This window comes from Neoarius graeffei, chromosome 3, assembly GCF_027579695.1.
Source record: "Neoarius graeffei isolate fNeoGra1 chromosome 3, fNeoGra1.pri, whole genome shotgun sequence".
NCBI classification, from domain to species: Eukaryota; Metazoa; Chordata; class Actinopteri; order Siluriformes; family Ariidae; genus Neoarius; species Neoarius graeffei.
The window spans coordinates 4,947,658-4,959,659 of record NC_083571.1 but is presented as its reverse complement, the minus strand read 5'-3'; the positions used below and the strand labels follow the sequence as shown (position 1 = coordinate 4,959,659).

Below are 12,002 nucleotides of genomic sequence, written 5' to 3'. Positions count from 1 at the left end.
CAAGAGCTTTGGTTAATGTTCATTTCAAACATGGTTTATACAGCGTCCCAACTTTTTTGGAACTGGGGTTGTAAATCCTGATTATTGCACATCTCTATCTGGAATTTACAGGCAGGGAAACACTCCTTCTGAACTCTGCTTGGTCGAGGCAGTCTGGCACTTTTCCTTTAAGTCTTGATGATAAGCCGATTACGTGGGTCAGAAGGAGGCCAGTGCTCTGTCCATCTCTCTGTACTCACCTGAACATATATCAATAATGACCGGCGTGAAAAGGGGATATTAATACATCTGAAAGTCATGTGCCTATATGGATCTATCTTGTGAAAGGAGAATATGAGCACCAGGAAAATTAAGCGATGTGGTAAGGTCATAACTTTTCCAGTATCTTCAGGACATTTGACAGTTTCTCAGTAGCATGCTGTTCTAGGAAAATAATCACCTTCTGGTGGGTATCGGTAATCTGCTTCATCACATCACACTGTCGTCGATTATTTTCCAATAACAGCATGACACTGAGTATGTTCTTCTATTTGCTCTTGTGTTTCCTCCATCTTGGTTTTAGTGCAGCTCAGGCCATCATGGAGAAGAATAAAAATACCTCAACTAATCTGATTACGAGTGGCCTCTAGTAATAACCCGCTCCCCCACTGGTATCTCCACCCTCTCCCCCCAGACCTGCTGCCCTAATATTCCTAATAAAATGGCGGTCCTAAAGGTGACCTTCACTAAGACAAGTCGAGACAAGCTGGCCCAGGCTCTGTGGGTGCTCAACTGGGTCTCTGTGTTTACGGGCCTCGTCCTCTTCAGCTTGGGCCTTTTCTTAAAAGTGGAGATCCGGAAGAGACGAGAGCTCATGACCGACGAGATCCATTCTGTGCCAAACATGCTGATCGCTGTGGGCTTGGCCGCCTGCAGCATCAACTTCCTGGGTGGGAAGATCTGCTACGACTGCGTGGATGCCGACAAGTTCCTGCACTGGAAGATCATCATGCTACCGTACATCATCTGTACCTTCTTCTTCACCTTCTGCATCCTGGTGGAAGCTCTGATGTGCTACACCATGCGCAGAGATCTGGAAGCAGCTCTGTTTTGGGGTCTACGGGATGCCATGCGCTACTACAAGGACACGGATAAGCCCGGGCGCTGTTACATCAAGCAGATCGTTGATCTCCTGCAGATCCAGTTCCAGTGCTGTGGAAATGATGGGTTTAGAGACTGGTTCCACATCCAGTGGGTCAGTAACCGGTACCTGGACATGACCAGCAGTGAAGTGGTGGAGTGAGTAGAACCAGCTTCCTTATTTATTTATTTATTTATTTATTTAGAAATAAAGAATGCTGCTTAGTGGTTCTTCAGATGTTTAACAGATCTACAGTTCTTCTGGAAACACTTTCTGACTCCTTCTGGTTTTAAACTAAAGAGAAGTCAGTAATGCTGTACAAAAGTTCAAATAACATCATCAAGCTAATAAAATTATTAAAAAAACTACCAAATTGAATAAAAAAGAAAAGCACTGATATTGGTTAAAAAATACAGTTAAAATACAAAATTTAAAAAGGTAAAATATTTTTTTTTAATGCAAAAGAAGGGGGCTTTCCATACCTGTTAGTCTGCTTCTACAGTATGAATCATAGTGAAAATGATTCTTTTGATTCATTTTCACTTTGGTTTGTTTTCTGAATCAAAGGGAAACTGATTATTTTGATTAATTTATTCTTTTGTTTGATTTCTGAATCAAATGGAATTGTATTCTATTGATTCATTTGCAAGTTGATTTGATTTAGAAATCAGAAGGAAATTGATTATTTTGATTCAGTTGCACTTTGATTTGGTTTGGTTTCTGAATCAAATGGGAATTGATTCCTTTGATTCATTTGCCTTTTGGCTTGGTTTGGTTTCTGAATCAGAAGGAAATTGATTCTATTGATTCATTTGCTCTTTGGGTTGCTTTGTTTTCTGAATCAAAGGGAAATTCACACACACATCACATTATCTCTAGCCGCTTTATCCTTCTACAGGGTCGCAGGCAAGCTGGAGCCTATCCCAGCTGACTACGGGTGAAAGGCGGGGTTCACCCTGGACAAGTCGCCAGGTCATCACAGGGCTGACACATAGACACAGACAACCATTCACACTCACATTCACACCTACGCTCAATTTAGAGTCACCAGTTAACCTAACCTGCATGTCTTTGGACTGTGGGGGAAACCGGAGCACCCGGAGGAAACCCACGTGGACACGGGGAGAACATGCAAACTCCACACAGAAAGGCCCTCGCCGGCCCCGGGGCTCGAACCCAGGACCTGCTGTGAGGTGACAGCGCTAACCACTACACCACCGTGCCGCCCCAAAGGGAAATTTATTATTTTAATTCATTTGCATTTGATTTGTTTTCTGAATCAAAGGGAAACTGATTCTTTTGATTAATTTGCTCTTTTGATTGGTTTGTTTTCTGACTCAAATAGAAATTGATTCTTTTGATTCATGTGCACTTCAATTTGTTTTCTCAATCAAAGGGAAATCGATTATTTTTGATTAATTTGCACTTTAGGGTGGTTTGTTTTCTGAATCAAAACAAAATTGATTATTTTGATTCATTTGCGGGCGGCACGGTGGTGTAGTGGTTAGCGCTGTCGCCTCACAGCAAGAAGGTCCTGGGTTCGAGCCCCGGAGCCGGCGAGGGCCTTTCTGTGTGGAGTTTGCATGTTCTCCCCGTGTCCGCGTGGGTTTCCTCCGGGTGCTCCGGTTTCCCCCACAGTCCAAAGACATGCAGGTTAGGTTAACTGGTGACTCTAAATTGAGCGTAGGTGTGAATGTGAGTGTGAATGGTTGTCTATGTGTCAGCCCTGTGATGACCTGGCGACTTGTCCAGGGTGTACCCCGCCTTTCGCCCGTAGTCAGCTGGGATAGGATCCAGCTTGCCTGCGACCCTGTAGAACAGGATAAAGCGGCTAGAGATAATGAGATGAGATGATTCATTTGCACTTTGGTTTGGTTTCTGAATCAAAGGGGAATTGATTCATTTGATTCATTCTTTTGATTCATTTAGTGTTTCTTTACAGCAAACAAACCAAATCAGTTTTCAATTTCCCTCTGAATCAGACTCGACAAACCCAGACTAATGTGTGTGAAAGCTCCCTGAGCGTCAGATCTGAAATTCCACAGAAATGAGTTCCACCTACCTCAGGTCCATCAAAACCAAATGATCACCTCCTACTTCCTCTTCCTGTAAGTCGACAGAGAAGCAACGTGGAGGGGAAGTACCTCCTGGACGGCGTGCCCTTCAGCTGTTGTAACGTGTTCTCCCCTCGGCCCTGCATCCAGCACCAAATCACCAACAGCTCTGCGCACTACAACTACCACTATCAGACGGAGGAACTGAACCTGAACCAGAAGGGCTGCAGGCACGCGCTGCTGGATTACTACACCCACATCATGCAGTCCATCGGCTTCATCGTGCTCATCATCTGGCTCTTTGAGGTCTGATGCACATCAGTCGCTCAGCGTTCATCTACAACATTGTTGAATTTCATTTTTCATTTCACAAATCAGCTCAGAAGGTGTTGATTAATGCTGATTAACACGCTTGTTCTAATACGTCGTTTCCATAGTAATAGCTTGTTCATATGGTGGATGCTCCATATAAATGGGATTAAAAAAAAAAAAAAGAACATGTATAATTGTTGAAATGGAATAAGATGTTTATTTGATGTTAATAGAAGGCTGGTGAGGGAATATCTGCTCTAACAGGAACAGGAAATGACAACAGGAACTAATTCATTTTATTCCTTATTCATTACTCACATTATTTTCGACAGAGAAGAGTGCTTCCATTGAGCACTTAAACAGGTTCTTCAGTTTTTTCCTCTTGGAAACCCTTCAAGGTTCTAGTGGAGAACCCAAAACATACCCCTTTTCCTTCAACAGGAAACAGGTTCTTTTCTGGTTCTGAACCTTTCAGAGCATTTCAACCCAAAATAAATTGGTTTGGGACCTGAAAAGTCGGTTCCCAGCTGGAACCAAAAGACAGCTGTGAACCATGATGATATCAGTGGGCGTGTCATTAGTTTGGAGAGGAAGCGGAGTGCAGCAATGGAACAAGAAACATCCATACATGTCAACCTATACGGAATGTCCGTATTTTATACGGATTTGAATCAATAAACGTAGTATACGGGCGTACAAATAAAGTTATACGGATTCTTTAAAAAAACTTCAATATTTATTTAGAGCTATAATCAATTCCCATGATTATAAAAGAGCGCATAACATTTACAAACGTACTGTACACCACAGAAAGCACAAACAGCCAGTAAAGAGTCTTATGAAATCGCACGTTATCTTGTGGTAGCGAGACTTCGTTCCACTTCTGATCATGTGCACACCGCATTGCGAGAATCCCGCCAACCGGGAAGTAACATTTTGTTTGAAACGCGTATTTCCACCTGAGCAACTTTCAGTAGCGACTGAAAAGATTCTGAATGGGCACTCCGGCAAGATCAACACAGACACTTGCTGTGACATGCAGCCTCGTGAGGTATTGGTGCACAGTGCTAAAAAAGCTGTCATGGAGTAGTCTGGCTAACGCGACTGCAAAGCTCTACGAGCTATTGATCTGGCCAAGATATTAAGCCCAACCGTTTCCCAGAGCCCGTGGTTGACCCGCCTCCCTGAAATGCCTCAGTTTGCTACTGGTCGAAGCCAGAAAAGGCTGTGACGAAGCTTAAACCAATCACATCACTCTTTCCTCTGACGTATGCGACGCGACGGGGCTAACTGGTAGATTAAACCATAGACATCCTATTATTAAACTTTTACCGAAGCCGGTCGGAAGCAAGGCGAAAACATCCTTCCTTTCAGTAAATACCTCCAGGGCTGCTCTTTGCTCCGTTTTCAATGAGAACTTCCCGTTGAATGCTTTCAATACAGCATTCGTGAATGAAGCGCTTCCGGGATAGATTCTGTAAACAATCTATGGCTTCCGGTTGCAGTTCTACTACGTCAGTGCCTTGAACACGCCTCTACCCAGGGCCGTTGGAGATGCTCAAAGTTGATTGGTTCCCGATTTTTCGGGAGCTTGGAAGAGCTGTAGATAGCTTGCCTGGCCAGACTAAGCTCGCAACAGGCCCTCGTGTTGCGTCACACTTAGGATGGGCGGGCCCAGGCTAGTCATGGAGTACAATTCAGAACATTAGAGTGACAATTTGTGTTTTTGTCGAACATTGGAGCTTTGTATTCATTCTGAAGGTTTATTGTTATTAAACAATAAGGAAGATGCTCCGCTATCTTCCTGCGACTGTTCACGCTCATTGTTCACTGTGCCACGCCCTCTGTTCATGACACATCCTTGATCAGCTCTTTGCAGCTCAAGGTCACGTGCTTGGAGAGCAAGCCTTCAGGGAAACAAAACCTTCGACTTGACAAAGTCAAGCACAAAAGTTTCAGCAGTTTGTAGCGCTTCATCGTGTTCCTTTTCTACGTTTACTTTCGACTCATTTGTACAGGAAAAAAAAATTTACAGCGAAGGCGTTGACTTTCAACGGACAGCGTTTAGATCTTCGTGGCCAAACAATGACATGGAGACTTCACAAGGTATATATACAGTACGTACACCAAAAAAAAAAAAAAACTTGTAAAAGCACCTATTTTAATTCTAACAGCTCAACCAAAGCAGCTCCATAATAAAATTTTTCAAGGTATATAGAGCGGCGGCTACAATTATCACCTTTTCAGATTTACCAATAAAAAACAATTTTACAAAGCTGAGTTTCAGTTCCAACAGTTATTATTGGTTAATTAATCAACCAGAAGACCCGCCTAGCCCTTTGAGCTTGTCATCTGATGACACAGCTCGTTACCTGAGATGGAATTTTTTCAGCACGATCAGCAATTTTTCGGAAAACCCGGACGTTATCATCGCAGGTAAGCATGGTGGAAAGATCATGGATATGTTTTTACTGATCAAATTCACCGATATTTCATGATCTCCTCATCCAACCCTACTTTGTTTCTCACTCTTTCATTCGACAGCCGCCATTTTGTATCTAAACGCGCGTTTGAGAAGTCGCTCACGTGAGGTGTCAATAATAGTGATCGCTTTCCACTAACGGTGTCCACCGTTATCGACACCCTGTGGGATTAAGGGACATTTACAACTGTTATGGATCGATCTTTGTGTAACATTGCTGAAGTAGAACAATGAAGTACTTTAAAAAAATAAAAGTGCTGTGATTTTATAATTTTTTTTTTCTGATTCATAACAGAATGGAATGTTTATAGAGTATTTGGAATCCGATTGCAATAAATAGAATTAGAGCAGAATTAAATTCCGAGCATATAAAAAATTACATGCTTGAAATATTCAGATTTTTCTATTCCGTTCAGAAAATATATATATTTATTTTGCAGTTTGTTGTAAATATCTACCACATATTACAATATCAGGAGACATTTTATATTTGGGTTCGAGGAATGACATGCGACCTTTGACCTGGATGTTCATGTGGTTACAATCTCGATTTCCTGTTGACATTTATTGGTAAACGACAAAACTAGAAATTAATACAAACAACAACGAATGATGAACAAAATGTGATCTACAACCCCAATTCCAAAAAAGTTGGGACAAAGTACAAATTGTAAATAAAAACGGAATGCAATGATGTGGAAGTTTCAAAATTCCATATTTTATTCAGAATAGAACATAGATGACATATCAAATGTTTAAACTGAGAAAATGTATCATTTAAAGAGAAAAATTAGGTGATTTTAAATTTCATGACAACCAGGGGTTAAATTGGGCCGGGGCTGTCCGGGGCTGAGCCCCGGCACATAAGCTCGGAGCGGATGGCATATGATCACGCACACATCAAAAGCAACAAACCCTTTTCACGATTTTCAGTTCTGAATAATTAAATATCGTTTTATTAATCAATAAACCCATGACTTTTATGAGATAGATCATAGTTTTCCTGATAACAAGACGACCTGTCAAAGCTATTTAGAACAGAACTTGCGATCAGAGATTCTGGTTTCTGGAACACTGCGTGGGTTGCCAATTCCGCTTTTTATAAGTGACTTTGGGGTTTCTTTTTTTGTGAGCTCGCTTTAAAAAAAAATCAGAAGTCGTGGTTTGCGGGTTTTTGGGCTTGTGTTTCAGCGTTGTGACTTGTTTATAATTTTCTCCGTACACCGTCTCCCCTTTTACCTGCATACGATCCTATTATTAGTGTAATTATTATTGTTATTATTATGTATTCAATTATTTATTTGGCATGTGGTGCTTTTTGTATTGTCTAGAACATACATAAGATGAGCATATTATAGCAGCAAAATAGAAGCACAATCATTTGAATGCAGCAAAACTTTTGCTGCATTCAAATGATTGTGCTTCTATTTTGCTGCTATAATATGCTCATCTTATGTATGTTCTAATCTAGACAATACAAAAAGCACCACATGCCAAATAAATAATTGAATACATAATAATAACAATAATAATAAATGCTTCCAGTGTTATAGTGTTGTTTGTATTTGGGTGCATTCACTGCATGAATATATTTGATTGACAATTTGACTGACAGTGTTTTGGCATATTTAACATTTATCCTCCAAAATAAATCAACTGTTTTTGTTTAAGATTGTGCAAGCCTTCAAATTTTCTCACTGAACATTTCTCCTTCACATTTTTCACCTGTAGGCATGTGACAAGATTTAACATGATATTGCTCAACCTACCTCTGTAAAGTCAGCTAACAACTTATTAAAATGCACCAGAATTCAGCAAATAACATGTATGATAATAAAAAACTTCTGGGGGAGGACCCCCAGACCCCCCACTAATCATTTCCTTCAAACCAATGTACAACAACCTGTACAATCTGTTACATTGGCCAACCAATCTACATTCAAACTGCCATAATGTGTAGGGGGGGCACTACAAGACACACATAGGCCTACAACACACAGATAAGGTGTATATCTCTGTGCAATATGATATGGTTATCAAATTAGAGGGTTATTTTCCAAAAAGTATATTGGGGCAGGGCGGCGGGTACGAGGCAGAGCCCCCCCACATAACCAATCCCAATTTAACCCCTGATGACAACAACACATCTCAAAAAAGTTGGGACAAGGCCATGTTTCCCACTGTGAGACATCCCCTTTTCTCTTTACAACAGTCTGTAAACGTCTGGGGACTGAGGAGACAAGTTGCTCAAGTTTAGGGAGAGGAATGTTAACCCATTCTTGTCTAATGTAGGATTCTAGTTGCTCAACTGTCTTAGGTCTTTTTTGTCGTATCTTCCATTTTATGATGCGCCAAATGTTTTCTATGGGTGAAAGATCTGGACTGCAGGCTGGCCAGTTCAGTACCCGGACCCTTCTTCTATGCAGCCATGATGCTGTAATTGATGCAGTATGTGGTTTGGCATTGCAATGTTGGAAAATGCAAGGTCTTCCCTGAAAGAGACGTCGTCTGGATGGGAGCATATGTTGCTCTAGAACCTGGATATACCTTTCAGCATTGATGGTGTCTTTCCAGATGTGTAAGCTGCCCATGCCACACGCACTAATGCAACCCCATACCATCAGAGATGCAGGCTTCTGAACTGAGCGCTGATAACAACTCGGGTCGTCCTTCTCCTCTTTAGTCCGAATGACACGGCGTCCCTGATTTCCATAAAGAACTTCAAATTTTGATTCGTCTGACCACAGAACAGTTTTCCACTTTGCCACAGTCCATTTTAAATGAGCCTTGGCCCAGAGAAGACGTCTGCGCTTCTGGATCATGTTTAGATACGGCTTCTTCTTTGAACTATAGAGTTTTAGCTGGCAACGGCGGATGGCACGGTGAATTGTGTTCACAGATAATGTTCTCTGGAAATATTCCTGAGCCCATTTTGTGATTTCCAATACAGAAGCATGCCTGTATGTGATGCAGTGCCGTCTAAGGGCCCGAAGATCACGGGCACCCAGTATGGTTTTCCGGCCTTGACCCTTACGCACAGAGATTCTTCCAGATTCTCTGAATCTTTTGATGATATTATGCACTGTAGATGATGATATGTTCAAACTCTTTGCAATTTTACACTGTCGAACTCCTTTCTGATATTGCTCCACTATTTGTCGGCGCAGAATTAGGGGGATTGGTGATCCTCTTCCCATCTTTACTTCTGAGAGCCACTGCCACTCCAAGATGCTCTTTTTATACCCAGTCATGTTAATGACCTATTGCCAATTGACCTAATGAGTTGCAATTTGGTCCTCCAGCTCTTCCTTTTTTGTACCTTTAACTTTTCCAGCCTCTTATTGCCCCTGTCCCAACTTTTTTGAGATGTGTTGCTGTCATGAAATTTCAAATGAGCCAATATTTGGCATGAAATTTCAAAATGTCTCACTTTCGACATTTGATATGTTGGCTATGTTCTATTGTGAATACAATATCAGTTTTTGAGATTTGTAAATTATTGCATTCCGTTTTTATTTACAATTTGTACTTTGTCCCAACTTTTTTGGAATTGGGGTTGTACAAAAATACTGAGAAAGTGGAACAAAAAGATTTTCTGATGCAGGTTAAACATTATCAGTTCATTTGTTTACAAACATTAGAATTACTTCCTCATTTACGTAAACACCGACATCCGTATATTTATATAAAAGATATTTTGTACGAAATATAATTCTATGGAAAACAAATTTTAAATAAAAACTATGTTTTGTTAACTCAATACCACATACCAATTATATTTTTTATAAATAATTATCTGGATGTTGATAATTGTGGAACGGTGTCAATAACTGTGGACAAAGGTGCTGATAATTGTGGAACGGTGTCACATGATCTGATATGCTAAGTAATCAGGAATCAACTCATTTTTTTTTTCCAGTGGAAGTTTGAGTAATTATTCATGCACAATTTATGTATTTTTCTACTTTTGCAACGGCCAAAAGATCGTTCAGGTGTCGATAATTGTAGCTGCCGCTCTAGCTGTTTTTGTAAAGTTTGGCTCTATCTTGAAGACATAATCGAACAGTTTACCACGATGATGATAATATGAACTTATTACAGCACATCGATAGCTCATTGATCATTTTATGTGACGTGCTTTTGTTCGTTTTTATTCACTGAGAAAAGCGATCTTTTTTTAGACAGCACGAATCGCATAGCTATGGCAACGGGATTGTTTCATAGCATCTGTGTTAGTCCTGTGTATGCGTTATCTCGCTGAATGAGATTTAAACTTCATAAAAGTGAAGTCTGTTTGTTGATTTGCGGATTTTGTTGGCAGTAAAAATCGCACGGTTCCAGAAAATTTCCGATTCGATTTTTCAATTTAGAAGCATTTATTTGTCACATAGACACACACAGCTGATAAACAGGAAAGAGCTGAGAGGAGGAGGGAAGCTGAGCTTGGTGTCATCATCATTGCGGTAAATTGTTCGATTATGTCTTTACGATGGAGCCAAACTTTCCAAAAACAACGATATACCTTGAAAACTTTTATTATGGAGCTGCTTTGTTTGAGCTGTTAGAATTAAAATCAGTGCTTTCACAAGTTTTTTTTTTTTTTTTTTGCGATTGCAAAGTCGCCATGTTGTTGTTTGGCCGCGAAGATCCAAACGACGTCCGTTGAAAGTCAATACCTTCGCGATAAAATCGTTTTTGTTTCTGTAAAAATGAGCTGAAAGTAAACGTAGATAACTTCTAGAAAAGGAAAGAGATTAAATTTGATAAACTGCTGAAATTTTGGTGCTTGACTTTGTCGAGGGTTTTGTTTTGACTTTCGTGTTGCTATGCGGTATCCAAGCACATGACCTCAAGCTGCAAAGAGCTGATTCCAAGGGTTCTGCTTAAAACTTGAGGAAAAATGGGCTGGTTCACTCATTGGCACCAAGGTTGAAAGAATCCTGAAGGGAACTGATTCAAGAACCCGTTCCCTGTTGGTCGAAAATCACTAATAGTGTTGCTCTCCAAGTATTTAGCAAACTAGAATCTTTAACCACTCAAAGAACCCCAGAGAAACGTGATGAGCCTTTCAGTGGACCTGATTTTCAGATGTCCACATCTACTTCTGATCTTCATATCACTCTTCTCTTCTTCTTCTTTTCTTCTGTGTTCTAAAGCTGGCTGTGCTCACAGGAGTCCGTTACCTGCAGACCTCCATGGAGAACGTGCTGAAGTTAGGAAACCCTGACTCTGAGTCAGAAGGCTGGCTTCTGGAGAACAGCATCACAGAGACAGCTCGCTATAACTTCAACATCATCAAGAACCTGGGGAAGTGCTACCAGGTGGATGACGACCCCAACATTGATGTCCCGAGCAGCAGAGGGAACGTCCCCACTTGGCAAATCCCGGTGGCCAGTGAGTGAAAAGTTCACCGCCAGGTTTTAAACAGCGGACTGAATTTGACAGTGAGCTCATGATGTCTCTGAGAAGCTCCATCACCTGAAGTCAAGGTTCTAGGGTGAAAAGTCACCTAGTGCCATACTGAACAGTCGCCGGAACGATTTAAAAAAAACAAAAAACAAAACCTCAAACGCCTTGTTAAAAATGTAACAGCATTACACTGTACACACACACACACACACACACACACACACTGGCCACTTTAATAGGAACCTCTTCTTGTTGTTGTTGATTCTAAGATCCCTGTTCTCGGCTGCAGGAGTGGAACCCAATGTGTTCTTCTGTTGCATGCTGAGATGCTTTTCTGTTCACCACGGCTGTAAAGAGTGATTATATGAGTTACTATATCGTCCTGGCAAAAAAAAAAAAAAGCTCGAACCACTTCAAATCTGTCCATTTTCTGATCTCTGACCCTCTCTTATCAACAAAGCGTTTGTTTACTTTCCATCCACAGAACTGTTGCTCTCTCACTTACTCACTCGATGTTTTTTGTTTTTCGCACCATTCTGTGCAAAGACTGTTGTGTGTAAAAACCCCAGGAGGAGATCAGCAGGTTCTGAAATACTCAAACCAAAAATAGTCATCTGGCACAAAC

At 40.9% G+C, this 12,002-nt stretch overlaps 1 protein-coding gene across 1 annotated transcript; it reads left to right on the top strand.

The window, feature by feature from the left end:
* The first annotated feature begins 700 nt into the window (after positions 1-700).
* Positions 701-11,370, top strand: prph2lb (peripherin 2-like b). The gene is made up of 3 exons (XM_060915602.1): positions 701-1,278; positions 3,234-3,480; positions 11,125-11,370. The coding sequence occupies exons 1-3, from the start codon at positions 701-703 to the stop codon at positions 11,368-11,370; spliced, it is 1,071 nt and encodes a 356-aa protein (XP_060771585.1).
* Positions 11,371-12,002: the final 632 nt, after the last annotated feature.